The sequence below is a fragment of the Halichoeres trimaculatus genome, unplaced genomic scaffold, assembly GCF_033239565.1.
Source record: "Halichoeres trimaculatus isolate MK-OKI-2021-1 unplaced genomic scaffold, fHalTri1.1 fHalTri1_scaffold_12, whole genome shotgun sequence".
In the NCBI taxonomy this organism is placed as follows: domain Eukaryota; kingdom Metazoa; phylum Chordata; class Actinopteri; order Labriformes; family Labridae; genus Halichoeres; species Halichoeres trimaculatus.
Window position 1 is genome coordinate 725,375 of NW_027437190.1, and position 20,000 is coordinate 745,374.

A 20,000-nucleotide genomic window follows, 5' to 3' on the forward strand; every position below is an offset into this window, starting at 1 on the left:
ACGTTTTGGGGGTCAAATATCACAACATTTGCAGGAAAAAGCTAAAGAGGGCAGAGAATGCAGAAATTTTTAATGACCATAGGAAAAATCTACAATAACATGCTGGATGCCAAAACAATACTGATCAGGACACGGAATTACCTGTATTTGTGCTCTGTTTTGCTCATTTCAGTATAAGTGCCACAAAAGCATAATAATTCCTCGTTCTCTCTTGAATCTGCATCAAAGAGTCGCTGTAATGAACCAAAACGCTTTGCAGGGCGAGAAACACAAAAAGACTAGACAACATGCTGAATGTTGATTTGTCTCAAATCAACACCGAAAAGGCTCAGGAAACGGGAAAAGTACTCTGATTTACTCATTTCAGTGAGTGTGTGACAAAAGCACAATTGTGTTACAGTTCCCATGTACCTGCATCATAGAGTCGTGGTTAAGCACCAAAAGCGCTTTGCTTAAGCGAGGAAAACATAAAAATGACATATTAGATGAATCAAACTTGAAACTCATATTCGCGTTTTATCTTCCCATAAATATGAGAGTTTCTCACGTTTTGGGGGTCAAATATCACAGCATTTGCAGGAAAAAGCTAAAGAGGGCAGAGAATGCAGAAATTTGCAATGACCATAGGAAAAATCTACAATAACATGCTGGATGCCAAAACAGCACAGGAAAGGCTCAGGACACGGAATTACATGTTTTTGTGCTCTGTTTTGCTCATTTTAGTATAAGTGCCACAAAAGCATAATAATTCCTCGTTCTCTCTTGAATCTGCATCAAAGAGTCGCTGTAATGAACCAAAACGCTTTGCAGGGCGAGAAACACAAAAAGACTAGACAACATGCTGAATGAGACAAATCAACACCGAAAAGGCTCAGGAAATGGGAAAAGTACTCTGATTTACTCATTTCAGTGAGTGTGTGACAAAAGCACAATTGTGTTACAGTGCCCATGTACCTGCATCATAGAGTCGTGGTTTAGCACCAAAAGCGCTTTGCTTAAGCGAGAAAAACATAAAAATGACATATTAGATGAATCAAACTTTAAACTCTTATTTGCAATTGTCTTCCCTTGAATTTGAAAGTTTCTCACGTTTTGGGGGTCAAATATAACAGCATTTGCAGGAAAAAGCTAAAGAGGGCAGAGAATGCAGAAATTTGCAGTGACCATAGGAAAAATCTACAATAACATGCTGGATGCCAAAACAGCACAGAAAAGGCTCAGGGCACGGAATTACATGTATTTGTACTCTTTTTTGCTCATTTCAGTGTTAGTGTCACAAAAGCATAATAGTTCCTAGTTATCTCTTGAATCTGCATCAGAGAGTCCCAGTAATGAAATCAAAACGCCATGTGGGGCGAGAAACACAAAAAGACTAGACAACATGCTGAATGTTGATTTGTCTCAAATCAACACCGAAAAGGCTCAGGAAATGGCAAAAGTACTCTGATTTTTTCATTGCAGTAAGTGTGTGACAAAAGCACAATTGTGTTACAGTTCCCATGTACCTGCATCATAGAGTTGTGGTTAAGCACCAAAAGCGCTTTGCTTAAGAAAGAAAACCATAAAAATGACATATTATATGAATCAAACTTGAAACTCTTATTTGCAATTGTCTTCCCTTGAATTTGAAAGTTTCTCACGCTTTGGGGGTCAAATATCACAGCATTTGCAGGAAAAAGCTAAAGAGGGCAGAGAATGCAGAAATTTGCAGTGACCATAGGAAAAATCTACAATAACATGCTGGATGCCAAAACAGCACAGAAAAGGCTCAGGGCACGGAATTACATGTATTTGTACTCTTTTTTGCTCATTTCAGTGTTAGTGCCACAAAAGCATAATAGTTCCTAGTTATCTCTTGAATCTGCATCAGAGAGTCCCAGTAATGAAATCAAAACGCCATGTGGGGCGAGAAACACCAAAAAGACTAGACAACATGCTGAATGAGACAAATCAACACCGAAAAGGCTCAGGAAACGGGAAAAGTACTCTGATTTACTCATTTCAGTGAGTGTGTGACAAAAGCACAATTGTGTTACAGTTCCCATGTACCTGCATCATAGAGTCGTGGTTAAGCACCAAAAGCGCTTTGCTTAAGCGAGGAAAACATAAAAATGACATATTAGATGAATCAAACTTGAAACTCATATTCGCGTTTTATCTTCCCATAAATATGAGAGTTTCTCACGTTTTGGGGGTCAAATATCACAGCATTTGCAGGAAAAAGCTAAAAAGGGCAGAGAATGCAGAAATTTGCAATGACCATAGGAAAAATCTACAATAACATGCTGGATGCCAAAACAGCACAGAAAAGGCTCAGGACACGGAATTACATGTTTTTGTACTCTGTTTTGCTCATTTCAGTATAAGTGCCACAAAAGCATAATAATTCCTCGTTCTCTCTTGAATCTGCATCAAAGAGTCGCTGTAATGAACCAAAACTCTTTGCAGGGCGAGGAAAACATAAAAATGACATATTAGATGAATCAAACTTGAAACTCTTATTTTCTTTTTATCTTCCCATAAATATGAGAGTTTCTCACGTTTTGGGGGTCAAATATCACAGCATTTGCAGGAAAAAGCTAAAGAGGGCAGAGAATGCAGAAATTTGCAATGACCATAGGAAGCACTACAATAACATGCTGGATGCCAAAACAATACTGATCAGGACACGGATTTACCTGTATTTGTGCTCTGTTTTGCTCATTTCAGTATTAGTGCCACAAAAGCATAATAGTTCCTAGTTATCTCTTGAATCTGCATCAAAGAGTCGCTGTAATGAACCAAAACGCTTTGCAGGGCGAGAAACACCAAAAAGACTAGACAACATGCTGAATGAGACAAATCAACACCGAAGAGGCTCAGGAAATTGGAAAAGTACTCTGATTTACTCATTTCAGTGAGTGTGTGACAAAAGCACAATTGTGTTACAGTTTCCATGTACCTGCATCATAGAGTTGTGGTTTAGCACCAAAAGCGCTTTGCTTAAGCGAGGAAAACATAAAAATGACATTATTTGAATCAAACTTGAAACTCTTATTTGCTTTTTATCTTCCCATAAATATGAGAGTTTCTCACGTTTTGGGGGTCAAATATCACAGCATTTGCAGGAAAAAGCTAAAGAGGGCAGAGAATGCAGAAATTTGCAATGACCATAGGAAGCACTACAATAACATGCTGGATGCCAAAACAATACTGATCAGGACACGGAATTACCTGTATTTGTGCTCTGTTTTGCTCATTTCAGTATTATTGCCACAAAAGCATAATAATTCCTCGTTCTCTCTTGAATCTGCATCAAAGAGTCGCTGTAATGAACCAAAACGCTTTGCAGGACGAGAAACACAAAAAGACTAGACAACATGCTGAATGTTGATTTGTCTCAAATCAACACCGAAAAGGCTCAGGAAACGGAAAAAGTACTCTGATTTACTCATTTCAGTGAGTGTGTGACAAAAGCACAATTGTGTTACAGTTCCCATGTACCTGCATCATAGAGTCGTGGTTAAGCACCGAAAGCGCTTTGCTTAAGCGAGGAAAACATAAAAATGACATATTAGATGAATCAAACTTGAAACTCTTATTTTCTTTTTATCTTCCCATAAATATGAGAGTTTCTGACGTTTTGGGGGTCAAATATCACAGCATTTGCAGGAAAAAGCTAAAGAGGGCAGAGAATAAAGAAATTTGCAATGACCATAGGAAGCACTACAATAACATGCTGGATGCCAAAACAATACTGATCAGGACACGGAAGTACCTGTATTTGTGCTCTGTTTTGCTCATTTCAGTATTAGTGCCACAAAAGCATAATAATTCCTCGTTCTCTCTTGAATCTGCATCAAAGAGTCGCTGTAATGAACCAAAACGCTTTGCAGGGCGAGAAACACAAAAAGACTAGACAACATGCTGAATGAGACAAATCAACACCGAAAAGGCTCAGGAAACGGAAAAAGTACTCTGATTTACTCTTTTCAGTGAGTGTGTGACAAAAGCACAATTGTGTTACAGTTTCCATGTACCTGCATCATAGAGTCGTGGTTAAGCACCAAAAGCGCTTTGCTTAAGCGAGGAAAACATAAAAATGACATATTATATGAATCAAACTTTAAACTCTTATTTGCAATTGTCTTCCCTTGAATTTGAAAGTTTCTCACGTTTTGGGGGTCAAATATAACAGCATTTGCAGGAAAAAGCTAAAGAGGGCAGAGAATGCAGAAATTTGCAATGACCATAGGAAGCACTACAATAACATGCTGGATGCCAAAACAATACTGATCAGGACACGGAATTACCTGTATTTGTGCTCTGTTTTGCTCATTTCAGTATTAGTGCCACAAAAGCATAATAATTCCTCGTTCTCTCTTGAATCTGCATCAAAGAGTCGCTGTAATGAACCAAAACGCTTTGCAGGGCGAGAAACACAAAAAGACTAGACAACATGCTGAATGTTGATTTGTCTCAAATCAACACCGAAAAGGCTCAGGAAATGGAAAAAGTACTCTGATTTTTTCATTGCAGTGAGTGTGTGACAAAAGCACAATTGTGTTACAGTTCCCATGTACCTGCATCATAGAGTCGTGGTTAAGCACCAAAAGCGCTTTGCTTAAGCGAGGAAAACATAAAAATGACATATTAGATGAATCAAACTTGAAAGTCATATTCGCGTTTTATCTTCCCATAAATATGAGAGTTTCTCACGTTTTGGGGGTCAAATATCACAGCATTTGCAGGAAAAAGCTAAAAAGGGCAGAGAATGCAGAAATTTGCAATGACCATAGGAAAAATCTACAATAACATGCTGGATGCCAAAACAGCACAGAAAAGGCTCAGGACACAGAATTACATGTTTTTGTACTCAGTTTTGCTCATTTCAGTATAAGTGCCACAAAAGCATAATAGTTCCTAGTTATCTCTTGAATCTGCATCAGAGAGTCGCTGTAATGAATCAAAACGCCATGTGGGGCGAGAAACACCAAAAAGACTAGACAACATGCTGAATGAGACAAATCAACACCGAAAAGGCTCAGGAAATGGGAAAAGTACTCTGATTTACTCATTTCAGTGAGTGTGTGACAAAAGCACAATTGTGTGACAGTGCCCATGTACCTGCATCATAGAGTCGTGGTTTAGCACCAAAAGCGCTTTGCTTAAGCGAGAAAAACATAAAAATGACATATTAGATGAATCAAACTTGAAACTCTTATTTGCTTTTTATCTTCCCATAAATATGAGAGTTTCTCACATTTTGGGGGTCAAATATCACAGCATTTGCAGGAAAAAGCTAAAGAGGGCAGAGAATGAAGAAATTTGCAATGACCATAGGAAGCACTACAATAACATGCTGGATGCCAAAACAATACTGATCAGGACACGGAATTACCTGTATTTGTGCTCTGTTTTGCTCATTTCAGTATTAGTGCCACAAAAGCATAATAATTCCTCGTTCTCTCTTGAATCTGCATCAAAGAGTCGCTGTAATGAACCAAAACGCTTTGCAGGGCGAGAAACACAAAAAGACTAGACAACATGCTGAATGTTGATTTGTCTCAAATCAACACCGAAAAGGCTCAGGAAACGGAAAAAGTACTCTGATTTACTCTTTTCAGTGAGTGTGTGACAAAAGCACAATTGTGTTACAGTTTCCATGTACCTGCATCATAGAGTCGTGGTTAAGCACCAAAAGCGCTTTGCTTAAGCGAGGAAAACATAAAAATGACATATTATATGAATCAAACTTTAAACTCTTATTTGCAATTGTCTTCCCTTGAATTTGAAAGTTTCTCACGTTTTGGGGGTCAAATATAACAGCATTTGCAGGAAAAAGCTAAAGAGGGCAGAGAATGCAGAAATTTGCAATGACCATAGGAAAAATCTACAATAACATGCTGGATGCCAAAACAGCACAGAAAAGGCTCAGGACACGGAATTACATGTTTTTGTACTCTGTTTTGCTCATTTCAGTATAAGTGCCACAAAAGCATAATAATTCCTCGTTCTCTCTTGAATCTGCATCAAAGAGTCGCTGTAATGAACCAAAACTCTTTGCAGGGCGAGGAAAACATAAAAATGACATATTAGATGAATCAAACTTGAAACTCTTATTTTCTTTTTATCTTCCCATAAATATGAGAGTTTCTCACGTTTTGGGGGTCAAATATCACAGCATTTGCAGGAAAAAGCTAAAGAGGGCAGAGAATGCAGAAATTTGCAATGACCATAGGAAAAATCTACAATAACATTTCAATCAGGAAAGACTAATAAGGAAGAGGAGACAAATAGTATGAGTGACCAATTTTAATGAAACAGATAAAGAATTGATGAGTGAAAAAGTCTTTGGCGCTTAGACCCCGCAGGAAGTGATCGTTTCAGGAGCATGAGGAATGATTGATGCTCCCGTGAACTTCCCCCCGGAGCCTAGACACTGGTGGTGGTGAAGGAGTGAGATGCTTGGTTGAGACTTGAGGGATGACCGAGACCTGATGGGGTGGTGAAGGGGTGGAGGTGGGTTTGAGGACCTTTTCGCTGAATGACAGCTGACCGGCTGCAGAGAGAGAGAGCATATTTAAATATGACAGCTACGACGGATTGGCTGAGAGAATAGGTGACTGACTGTGATTGGGAGAAAAAGGAGATGAGAGGTGGAGTTATGAGGAAGCGGTTAAAGACAGAGACAGAAAAGGGGCATGCCAGGAAGATAGTCTTTCTGATTGAACTTCCGCTAAGCTTCATTTCAATCAGGAAAGACTAATAAGGAAGAGGAGACAAATAGTATGAGTGACCAATTTTAATGAAACAGATAAAGAATTGATGAGTGAAAAAGTCTTTGGCGCTTAGACCCCGCAGGAAGTGATCGTTTCAGGAGCATGAGGAATGATTGATGCTCCCGTGAACTTCCCCCCAAGATAAGGTATACCATACCTGAAACTTGACGCTAAACAGAAAAAGAGACAGGAATTAAAGGACATCGAAATTTGCAAAGTGAATCACAATTTATGAAATATGAATAACACTGCGGAAGAGAAGTGAAGTGATTCATAATGAAAACGGACTGGTCAAGGATTGATTTAGAAAGAAATGACATTGATAACAAATTGAGATAAGGCAGCTAAGGAGAAAACGAGAGAACAGGGAAGAAAAGAGAAATCAGCCAAAAAGCTGAAAGCGCTGCTGGAGAGGAGATATCACTTGGAGGCTGAGAAACAGTTGCAGATAGTAGAGACAAAATTAAATAAATATTAACCAGAAAAGAAAGGCGATCAATGTAGAAAGGTAAAACGAATCAGCCTGGGTTGCTGTGATTAGCAGTTGACGGAGAGGGCATATGAGCCAAATGCTGTAAAATAGTTGATAATGGCAAAGAAGAACAGAATAGTATTAGCCGGAAAGATGAGCGAATGCAGGTATGAACGTAGGACAGTTTGCCGGATGTTATGCGACCGCTACTAATGTAGTGGGTATACAGTTGGACGCTGTGAACAGCAGCTGATAAAAAGGACATTTAATATATTAGCAGGATGAGATAGACGAATAGAGATATGAGAGATAAGGATAAACTGGAAGTGTTGAAACAACTGCTGTTGTAGAGGAGAAACCAGTCGAATGCTATGAGAAGCTGCTGATAGAGAGATGATCAGCCGGACGCTGTGAGACAGCGGCTGATAGAGAGGAGAAAACAGCAGAATGCTGGGAGACAGCTGCTGATAGAGATAGGATCAGCCGGATGCTGTGAGACAGCTGCTGATAGAGAGATGATCAGCCGGATGCTGGGAGACAGCTGCTGATAGAGAGATGATCAGCCGGATGCTGTGAGACAGCTGCTGATAGAGAGGAGATGATCAGCCGGATGCTGTGAGACAGCTGCTGATAGAGAGGAGATGATCAGCCGGATGCTGTGAGACAGCTGCTGATAGAGAGGAGATGATCAGGCGAATGCTGTGAGACAGCGCTGATGGAGAGAAGATGACAGCAGGATGCTGAGAGTCAGCTGTCGATAGAGAGAGGAAGTCCAGCCGAATGCTGTGAGACGCTGCTGGTAGAGAGGAGAGGATTAGTCGAATGCAGCGAGACAACTGCTGATAGAGAAAACGAACAGTGTGAAGTTAGCTAGATAGTATAAATGAATAGAGATATGATAGGCAGGGGCAGAACAGGAAGTTGAGAAACGACTGATGATGGAGAGGAACCAAGCCGGGTGCCGTGATACGCTACTGATGAAGAGGCAATGATCAGTAGGAGGCTGTGAGACAGCTGCTGAAAACGAAGATGATATTAGTTGGAGAATAAAATGGAAGAATGTAGGTTTATATATTATTATTATTATAATTATTATTATTTATTTATTTGTTTTAAAGGAATGACGACAGAGAAAAAGTAGATGAAAGTAGATGGCGGAGATTTACGACAGAACATCAAACTTGTTAAAAATGAGTGAAAGAATGACCACAGAGTAAACTGCAGCTAAAAGCAGCACCACCACCAGAGAAATGAATTACTTACGAATCAGGGTTTCAGGGATCTTTGAGCCTCCAGAATGGAGGTGGAGTCAGGACGAATGTACGAAGTATAAGCAGAGGAAGACCAACGGCCCATCTGCTGGAGTGAAGAAGACGGGATGCCTTGTGCTGCTGCTGTAGTGGCAGCACCTATGCGAAATGAGTGACTAGAATAATGAAGGGGCGAGAGTTTACATGAGATGAGCACTTTTCTGAGATGAAGATTAAACCAAGTTTTCGACATGGGATTATTATCAGGGGTGAGAAAAAGAGGAGAAGGACCAGCAGCAGATCTGAGGCGTAAATATTTAACCATAGCCTTATACGGGCAAAAAGGAGAGTCGATTTGAGAGATGATTATGGAGCATGCACCTTTTGCTTTTGAATGTTTGAGGAAGAGGTTATAGTGTCCAGGAGAAAAAGTTAAATCGGAAAAGGAAATATCTACTGAGGGGTTGAAAGCAAGAGAAGGAGTGGTAAATTCACTGATTCTCAAGAATCCGTAAAATGCGAGTAAAAACACGCTGCTTAAAAGTGCATCGACATACGGGGAAAATAAACCTTCATGAAGAACAGACAAAATTCGATGAAGAATGGAAAGGGTAATGGGTCTTCTATTGTTTGGCTTAGAGGGAAAACATTTCGAGATGCCCTTGAGCAAAAGCTTAATTGAGGGGTTTGAAAAAAGGCTGGGAAAGGAGGGATCATGACATCTAATGTTGAACTGAATACCAGCGAGCAAGCCACGGATGTACTGCGGCTTGAAATGGCGAACATCGGAGCAGTAAGTGATAAAAGCGCAGATGTTTATGATGTGAACAGGTTTTAATGGAACATTAATGTTGAAACAAAAAGTTGCAAAGGTGATCCAAGCAAAATCATACAATTTTAACGTGGAAGCTGCTAGCCCTTTCCTCATGTAATATCTTGCGGATAACAGAAACGGGGAAAGAAGGGGATTAACTAATACAGGGCCAGCTCGTTCAGAGAGGGGACAGGTGTAGGTTGAGTATTGGCATCCGGGCAGAGATTCCGGAAAACCTGAAATTTGAAACGGGACAGTGAGTCAGCAATGGCATTAAATTGACCAGGCACGTGGCGAGCGGTGATAATGAAATTAAGATTAACTGATAACCAGGTGATTCGCCTCATGAAGGGCATGATTGCGCAGCTGGAAGAACGACCTTTGTTAATTATCTCCACTACGGCTTGATTATCGCAGAGCACCGCAATCCGTTTACGATGCCAGAGATGACCCCAGACGTGGCATGCTACGGCGATGGGATAGATCTCGTAGAGAGCAGAAGAAAAATCTAGCTCTGAAAAAGAAGAGGGCCAGTGATCAGCGAACCACTGGCCTTGATAAAACCCCCCAAAACCTACGGATGGGGCCGCATCCGTGAAAAATTGAATGGCGTCGGAAGAGTGCACGATGTCGTCGTAGAAGAACGAAATGCCGTTCCACTGATCTAGCAGCTCCGACCAAAATTTCAAGTCGGAGCGGCAGCCTTCGTCTAGCTCTAATTGATCGTGTAGATTTGGGACGGAGGAGGCCAAATCTAACAGCCTAGAAATGAAGGAGCGACCCTGAGGAATAATGCGCATTGCGAAGTTAAGATGACCCAGAAGAGACAGTAACTGCTGTTTTGAAAAGGAACCTGAAGATGAGAGGGACTGACAGATGCTACGAATGCGTTCGAGTTTCTGCTCTGGAAGAGAAGCTTTCATGGCTGAGGTATCGAGTGTGATGCCTAAAAATTCTAAAGATGTAGCGGGGCCTAAAGTTTTCTCGTCAGAGAGAGGCACGCCGAGCTTGTTAAACAGCTGCTTTAATTTAGTCAGGGAGGAACAGGAGTTGTCATGAGGGGGATCAATGAGCAGAAAATCATCCAGAAGATGGAGCACTGCTGGGAGTCTGATGTTATTTAGCAAAATCCAGCAGAGGGCCTCAGAGACAAGATTAAAAATGAAAGGACTACTCCTACAGCCGAAAGTAAGTCTAACAGCAAAATAAAATTTTTGGTCCCACTTAACGCCGAAGAGGTGCCATTGAGAAGGATGGATGGGGACGATTTTAAAGGCATCGGTGATATCTGCTTTAGATAACCAGGCTCCCCTACCGGCTATTTTTATTAATTTGATGGCGTTGTCCACGGTAGAATAATGCAAAGAAAAAGGAACGGGAGGAATGAGGCTATTGACGCTCATAATGGGGCCTGAGCGCGGAGCTGACAAATCGAAAATGAGCCTTTTCTTGCCAGAGTATTTTCTGGTGGCCACACCTATGGGACTGGTGCGAAACACTGGAAAAGGAGGGGAGTCAAAGGGGCCGATCAAGTAACCTTTATTGAGCTCTTTCCCTAGCAGCTGAGTCACAATATCTGGTTCATTCGTGGCGGACTGCAAATTTTTTGAAACAAAATTAATGTCCGGGAGGGCGACGACGCCCACACGAAACCCTTGAGACAGTCCGGTGAGCAGGTGATTAGTGAAAGAAGAGTCAGGGTGATTTAACAGTTCTGCTGCCAGGGCTTGAACGTTTAATGGAGTAGATGGATGGATTTTCAGGAGTTTTTTGAGTTGCGCCGGTTTGATTGCTGAGCGCGTGCCAGACGCGCTGGGATCAGACGGCGGGGGCACACTGATTTGGGGTGCGCATCCTTGCACGCGCTGCAAACGTGGAGAAAAAAGCAGTCTGGGTAAGTACAAATATTCTCATTGAAGTTATTGCATATTGGCTTGTTGTTGAAAAACTCCACCTTTCTACCGCGTTTGTCAGTCATAGATGGCGCCGAAGGAGCACTGGAGGAGGAAGGATCTGCCGATCGAGAGGCTTGATGCGTGAAAGGCAGCTGAGGGCACAGGGACTGAGGGTGACCTAAATTGCCGCATAGGTGGCAGGACACGGCCTGGGAGCCCCCGATGAGCATGATGAGGATCTCAGAATCTAATACTGACCAGTTAAGTAGCAAATTGGATTGAGAAATGTGCAAAGCAGCCTTGTTAGCGAAAGCTTTGTGGTATTGATAGAAGAGATTTTTCCCGTATCTGATATTCAGGTCGCCGATCAGTGCTAGATAAGCATCTAGTTCTATTCTACGTTCGGGATAGACAGCACAGATGACATCTCTGTATATCCCGAACGCTACGAGAAACTCCCCTATGGAGAGATCTCTGGACATACGGGGATCGGATGATTTAAGAATGACTGACACATTCTCGTTAGAAGAGATTTTTTGATCACACTCTGGAGATGGAAGGATGATGCTAACCAGGTTGACGTATTTACCTTGCAGGATTTTTTGTCTAAGACTCGGAGAAATGTTTGCTGCTGTGGGAATGTAAGGCCTACCTAACATGGGAGCGGGAACAGCGGATGCCAGACTTTGAGGTGGCGAGACTATTGAGTTGTTAATGGCCGGCAGAGAAACAACAGACTGGAGCGAGGGAGCTGAAGCAGATTCTACGCTCCTGAGACGAGAGTCAATGTTTTGGACAGATCTCACCAGTTGTTGAATGTTAGATAGAATGATATCCTGGACAGCCGCAGCATGAGGAGCGGCAGCTGCAGCAGCAGCGGCAGCTGCAGTGCCAGCAGCAGCGGCCACAGGAGGAGCGCCAGCGGCGGCAGCAGCGCCAGCAGCAGTGCCCACAGGAGGAGCGGTGTAGACGCCATCGGCAGCAGGAGGAGCGGCCGCAGCACGAGGAGCGGTGCCCACGGCAGCTGCAGCAGGAGGAGCCGAATGGGCGGCGGGAAACTCGGCTGGGTTTGAAGCAGCGGCAGAAGCTGCTCTAGAAGAAATCCTCTTTTTCGGACGGATGGTGGCCGCAGACCTGGATCGCTTACGCCCGCGGGAGGACACTGAGGATCCGGCAGCTTCTCCGCCTGAGGCTGAGGAACCGTTGGGAGAGCCGCTGATAGACACCAAACTTGCCAGCTCCTTTAGCTGAGACAGCTGAAGCCCGGGGGCTGGGGAGATGCCGCTAGCTTTTAGCTGGGAGTATAAGAACTCATACTCGGCTTGAGCGATACGAACACTCCGGCGTTGCGCTGAAGAGGACTGGGCTGCTTCGAGCAAGAGTTCGCCAGATGGATTCAGGTGCTCCAGCATGGTATCGGAGTCGGTGTCGGACATGATGCAGCAAGCGGCAAAAACACAGAGAAACAATACGAAAGTAAGAGCCATACGATTTGACACGTCACCTTTTCGCTGAATGACAGCTGACCGGCTGCAGAGAGAGAGAGCATATTTAAATATGACAGCTACGACGGATTGGCTGAGAGAGAATAGGTGACTGACTGTGATTGGGAGAAAAAGGAGATGAGAGGTGGAGTTATGAGGAAGCGGTTAAAGACAGAGACAGAAAAGGGGCATGCCAGGAAGATAGTCTTTCTGATTGAACTTCCGCTAAGCTTCATGCTGGATGCCAAAACAGCACAGAAAAGGCTCAGGACACGGAATTACATGTTTTTGTGCTCTGTTTTGCTCATTTCAGTATTAGTGCCACAAAAGCATAATAGTTCCTAGTTATCTCCTGAATCTGCATCAGAGAGTCGCTGTAATGAACCAAAACGCTTTGCAGGACGAGAAACACAAAAAGACTAGACAACATGCTGAATGTTGATTTGTCTCAAATCAACACCGAAAAGGCTCAGGAAACGGAAAAAGTCCTCTGATTTACTCATTTCAGTGAGTGTGTGACAAAAGCACAATTGTGTTACAGTTCCCATGTACCTGCATCATAGAGTCGTGGTTAAGCACCAAAAGCGCATTGCTTAAGCGAGGAAAACATAAAAATGACATATTAGATGAATCAAACTTGAAACTCTTATTTTCTTTTTATCTTCCCATAAATATGAGAGTTTCTGACGTTTTGGGGGTCAAATATCACAGCATTTGCAGGAAAAAGCTAAAGAGGGCAGAGAATAAAGAAATTTGCAATGACCATAGGAAAAATCTACAATAACATGCTGGATGCCAAAACAGCACAGAAAAGGCTCAGGACACGGAATTACATGTTTTTGTACTCTGTTTTGCTCATTTCAGTATTAGTGCCACAAAAGCATAATAGTTCCTAGTTATCTCTTGAATCTGCATCAGAGAGTCGCTGTAATGAACCAAAACGCTTTGTGGGGCGAGAAACACAAAAAGACTAGATAACATGCTGAATGAGACAAATCAACACCGAAAAGGCTCAGGAAATGGGAAAAGTACTCTGATTTACTCATTTCAGTGAGTGTGTGACAAAAGCACAATTGTGTTACAGTTTCCATGTACCTGCATCATAGAGTTGTGGTTTAGCACCAAAAGCGCTTTGCTTAAGCGAGGAAAACATAAAAATGACATTATTTGAATCAAACTTGAAACTCTTATTTGCTTTTTATCTTCCCATAAATATGAGAGTTTCTCACGTTTTGGGGGTCAAATATCACAGCATTTGCAGGAAAAAGCTAAAGAGGGCAGAGAATGCAGAAATTTGCAATGACCATAGGAAGCACTACAATAACATGCTGGATGCCAAAACAATACTGATCAGGACACGGAATTACCTGTATTTGTGCTCTGTTTTGCTCATTTCAGTATTAGTGCCACAAAAGCATAATAATTCCTCGTTCTCTCTTGAATCTGCATCAAAGAGTCGCTGTAATGAACCAAAACGCTTTGCAGGACGAGAAACACAAAAAGACTAGACAACATGCTGAATGTTGATTTGTCTCAAATCAACACCGAAAAGGCTCAGGAAACGGAAAAAGTCCTCTGATTTACTCATTTCAGTGAGTGTGTGACAAAAGCACAATTGTGTTACAGTTCCCATGTACCTGCATCATAGAGTCGTGGTTAAGCACCAAAAGCGCATTGCTTAAGCGAGGAAAACATAAAAATGACATTATTAGATGAATCAAACTTGAAACTCTTATTTTCTTTTTATCTTCCCATAAATATGAGAGTTTCTGACGTTTTGGGGGTCAAATATCACAGCATTTGCAGGAAAAAGCTAAAGAGGGCAGAGAATAAAGAAATTTGCAATGACCATAGGAAGCACTACAATAACATGCTGGATGCCAAAACAATACTGATCAGGACACGGAAGTACCTGTATTTGTGCTCTGTTTTGCTCATTTCAGTATTAGTGCCACAAAAGCATAATAATTCCTCGTTCTCTCTTGAATCTGCATCTAAGAGTCGCTGTAATGAACCAAAACGCTTTGCAGGGCGAGAAACACAAAAAGACTAGACAACATGCTGAATGTTGATTTGTCTCAAATCAACACCGAAAAGGCTCAGGAAATGGGAAAAGTACTCTGATTTTTTCATTGCAGTAAGTGTGTGACAAAAGCACAATTGTGTTACAGTTCCCATGTACCTGCATCATAGAGTTGTGGTTAAGCACCAAAAGCGCTTTGCTTAAGAAAGAAAACCATAAAAATGACATATTAGATGAATCAAACTTTAAACTCTTATTTGCAATTGTCTTCCCTTGAATTTGAAAGTTTCTCACGTTTTGGGGGTCAAATATAACAGCATTTGCAGGAAAAAGCTAAAGAGGGCAGAGAATGCAGAAATTTGCAGTGACCATAGGAAAAATCTACAATAACATGCTGGATGCCAAAACAGCACAGAAAAGGCTCAGGGCACGGAATTACATGTATTTGTACTCTTTTTTGCTCATTTCAGTGTTAGTGTCACAAAAGCATAATAGTTCCTAGTTATCTCTTGAATCTGCATCAGAGAGTCCCAGTAATGAAATCAAAACGCCATGTGGGGCGAGAAACACCAAAAAGACTAGACAACATGCTGAATGAGACAAATCAACACCGAAAAGGCTCAGGAAACGGGAAAAGTACTCTGATTTACTCATTTCAGTGAGTGTGTGACAAAAGCACAATTGTGTTACAGTTCCCATGTACCTGCATCATAGAGTCGTGGTTTAGCACCAAAAGCGCTTTGCTTAAGCGAGGAAAACATAAAAATGACATATTAGATGAATCAAACTTGAAAGTCATATTCGCGTTTTATCTTCCCATAAATATGAGAGTTTCTCACGTTTTGGGGGTCAAATATCACAGCATTTGCAGGAAAAAGCTAAAAAGGGCAGAGAATGCAGAAATTTGCAATGACCATAGGAAAAATCTACAATAACATGCTGGATGCCAAAACAGCACAGAAAAGGCTCAGGACACAGAATTACATGTTTTTGTACTCAGTTTTGCTCATTTCAGTATAAGTGCCACAAAAGCATAATAGTTCCTAGTTATCTCTTGAATCTGCATCAGAGAGTCGCTGTAATGAATCAAAACGCCATGTGGGGCGAGAAACACCAAAAAGACTAGACAACATGCTGAATGAGACAAATCAACACCGAAAAGGCTCAGGAAATGGGAAAAGTACTCTGATTTACTCATTTCAGTGAGTGTGTGACAAAAGCACAATTGTGTGACAGTGCCCATGTACCTGCATCATAGAGTCGTGGTTTAGCACCAAAAGCGCTTTGCTTAAGCGAGAAAAACATAAAAATGACATATTAGATGAATCAAACTTGAAACTCTTATTTGCTTTTTATCTTCCCATAAATATGAGAGTTTCTCACATTTTGGGGGTCAAATATCACAGCATTTGCAGGAAAAAGCTAAAGAGGGCAGAGAATGAAGAAATTTGCAATGACCATAGGAAGCACTACAATAACATGCTGGATGCCAAAACAATACTGATCAGGACACGGAATTACCTGTATTTGTGCTCTGTTTTGCTCATTTCAGTATTAGTGCCACAAAAGCATAATAATTCCTCGTTCTCTCTTGAATCTGCATCAAAGAGTCGCTGTAATGAACCAAAACGCTTTGCAGGGCGAGAAACACAAAAAGACTAGACAACATGCTGAATGTTGATTTGTCTCAAATCAACACCGAAAAGGCTCAGGAAACGGAAAAAGTACTCTGATTTACTCTTTTCAGTGAGTGTGTGACAAAAGCACAATTGTGTTACAGTTTCCATGTACCTGCATCATAGAGTCGTGGTTAAGCACCAAAAGCGCTTTGCTTAAGCGAGGAAAACATAAAAATGACATATTAGATGAATCAAACTTTAAACTCTTATTTGCAATTGTCTTCCCTTGAATTTGAAAGTTTCTCACGTTTTGGGGGTCAAATATAACAGCATTTGCAGGAAAAAGCTAAAGAGGGCAGAGAATGCAGAAATTTGCAATGACCATAGGAAAAATCTACAATAACATGCTGGATGCCAAAACAGCACAGAAAAGGCTCAGGACACGGAATTACATGTTTTTGTACTCTGTTTTGCTCATTTCAGTATAAGTGCCACAAAAGCATAATAATTCCTCGTTCTCTCTTGAATCTGCATCAAAGAGTCGCTGTAATGAACCAAAACTCTTTGCAGGGCGAGGAAAACATAAAAATGACATATTAGATGAATCAAACTTGAAACTCTTATTTTCTTTTTATCTTCCCATAAATATGAGAGTTTCTCACGTTTTGGGGGTCAAATATCACAGCATTTGCAGGAAAAAGCTAAAGAGGGCAGAGAATGCAGAAATTTGCAATGACCATAGGAGAATCTACAATAACATGCTGGATGCCAAAACAGCACAGAAAAGGCTCAGGACACGGAATTACATGTTTTTGTGCTCTGTTTTGCTCATTTCAGTATTAGTGCCACAAAAGCATAATAGTTCCTAGTTATCTCCTGAATCTGCATCAGAGAGTCGCTGTAATGAACCAAAACGCTTTGTGGGGCGAGAAACACAAAAAGACTAGATAACATGCTGAATGAGACAAATCAACACCGAAAAGGCTCAGGAAATGGGAAAAGTACTCTGATTTACTCATTTCAGTGAGTGTGTGACAAAAGCACAATTGTGTTACAGTTTCCATGTACCTGCATCATAGAGTTGTGGTTTAGCACCAAAAGCGCTTTGCTTAAGCGAGGAAAACATAAAAATGACATTATTTGAATCAAACTTGAAACTCTTATTTGCTTTTTATCTTCCCATAAATATGAGAGTTTCTCACGTTTTGGGGGTCAAATATCACAGCATTTGCAGGAAAAAGCTAAAGAGGGCAGAGAATGCAGAAATTTGCAATGACCATAGGAAGCACTACAATAACATGCTGGATGCCAAAACAATACTGATCAGGACACGGAATTACCTGTATTTGTGCTCTGTTTTGCTCATTTCAGTATTAGTGCCACAAAAGCATAATAATTCCTCGTTCTCTCTTGAATCTGCATCAAAGAGTCGCTGTAATGAACCAAAACGCTTTGCAGGACGAGAAACACAAAAAGACTAGACAACATGCTGAATGTTGATTTGTCTCAAATCAACACCGAAAAGGCTCAGGAAACGGAAAAAGTACTCTGATTTACTCATTTCAGTGAGTGTGTGACAAAAGCACAATTGTGTTACAGTTCCCATGTACCTGCATCATAGAGTCGTGGTTAAGCACCAAAAGCGCTTTGCTTAAGCGAGGAAAACATAAAAATGACATATTAGATGAATCAAACTTGAAACTCTTATTTTCTTTTTATCTTCCCATAAATATGAGAGTTTCTGACGTTTTGGGGGTCAAATATCACAGCATTTGCAGGAAAAAGCTAAAGAGGGCAGAGAATGCAGAAATTTGCAATGACCATAGGAAGCACTACAATAACATGCTGGATGCCAAAACAATACTGATCAGGACACGGAAGTACCTGTATTTGTGCTCTGCTTTGCTCATTTCAGTATTAGTGCCACAAAAGCATAATAATTCCTCGTTCTCTCTTGAATCTGCATCAAAGAGTCGCTGTAATGGACCAAAACGCTTTGCAGGGCGAGAAACACAAAAAGACTAGACAACATGCTGAATGTTGATTTGTCTCAAATCAACACCGAAAAGGCTCAGGAAACGGAAAAGTACTCTGATTTACTCATTTCAGTGAGTGTGTGACAAAAGCACAATTGTGTTACAGTTTCCATGTACCTGCATCATAGAGTCGTGGTTAAGCACCAAAAGCGCTTTGCTTAAGCGAGGAAAACATAAAAATGACATATTATATGAATCAAACTTTAAACTCTTATTTGCAATTGTCTTCCCTTGAATTTGAAAGTTTCTCACGTTTTGGGGGTCAAATATAACAGCATTTGCAGGAAAAAGCTAAAGAGGGCAGAGAATGCAGAAATTTGCAGTGACCATAGGAAAAATCTACAATAACATGCTGGATGCCAAAACAGCACAGAAAAGGCTCATGGCACGGAATTACATGTATTTGTACTCTTTTTTGCTCATTTCAGTGTTAGTGTCACAAAAGCATAATAGTTCCTAGTTATCTCTTGAATCTGCATCAGAGAGTCCCAGTAATGAAATCAAAACGCCATGTGGGGCGAGAAACACCAAAAAGACTAGACAACATGCTGAATGAGACAAATCAACACCGAAAAGGCTCAGGAAACGGGAAAAGTACTCTGATTTACTCATTTCAGTGAGTGTGTGACAAAAGCACAATTGTGTTACAGTTCCCATGTACCTGCATCATAGAGTCGTGGTTAAGCACCAAAAGCGCTTTGCTTAAGCGAGGAAAACATAAAAATGACATATTAGATGAATCAAACTTGAAACTCATATTCGCGTTTTATCTTCCCATAAATATGAGAGTTTCTCACGTTTTGGGGGTCAAATATCACAGCATTTGCAGGAAAAAGCTAAAGAGGGCAGAGAATGCAGAAATTTGCAATGACCATAGGAAAAATCTACAATAACATGCTGGATGCCAAAACAGCACAGAAAAGGCTCAGGACACGGAATTACATGTTTTTGTGCTCTGTTTTGCTCATTTTAGTATAAGTGCCACAAAAGCATAATAATTCCTCGTTCTCTCTTGAATCTGCATCAAAGAGTCGCTGTAATGAACCAAAACGCTTTGCAGGGCGAGAAACACAAAAAGACTAGACAACATGCTTAATGAGACAAATCAACACCGAAAAGGCTCAGGAAATGGGAAAAGTACTCTGATTTACTCATTTCAGTGAGTGTGTGACAAAAGCACAATTGTGTTACAGTGCCCATGTACCTGCATCATAGAGTCGTGGTTTAGCACCAAAAGCGCTTTGCTTAAGCGAGAAAAACATAAAAATGACATATTAGATGAATCAAACTTGAAACTCTTATTTGCTTTTTATCTTCCCATAAATATGAGAGTTTCTCACATTTTGGGGGTCAAATATCACAGCATTTGCAGGAAAAAGCTAAAAAGGGCAGAGAATAAAGAAATTTGCAATGACCATAGGAAAAATCTACAATAACATGCTGGATGCCAAAACAGCACAGAAAAGGCTCAGGACACAGAATTACATGTTTTTGTACTCTGTTTTGCTCATTTCAGTATAAGTGCGACAAAAGCATAATAATTCCTCGTTCTCTCTTGAATCTGCATCAAAGAGTCGCTGTAATGAACCAAAACTCTTTGCAGGGCGAGGAAAACATAAAAATGACATATTAGATGAATCAAACTT

General features: G+C 41.0%; 1 protein-coding gene across 1 annotated transcript; it reads right to left on the reverse strand.

The window, feature by feature from the left end:
- Nucleotides 1–6,239: 6,239 nt before the first annotated feature.
- Nucleotides 6,240–12,628, reverse strand: LOC141800547 (uncharacterized). Its single transcript, XM_074683154.1, has 2 exons — nt 11,252–12,628; nt 6,240–11,162 (listed from the first exon to the last, which is right to left on the reverse strand). Exons 1-2 carry the CDS (start codon nt 12,626–12,628, stop codon nt 9,456–9,458), a joined length of 3,084 nt encoding a protein of 1,027 aa, XP_074539255.1. The 3' UTR covers nt 6,240–9,455.
- Between the last annotated feature and the right edge of the window lie 7,372 nt (nt 12,629–20,000).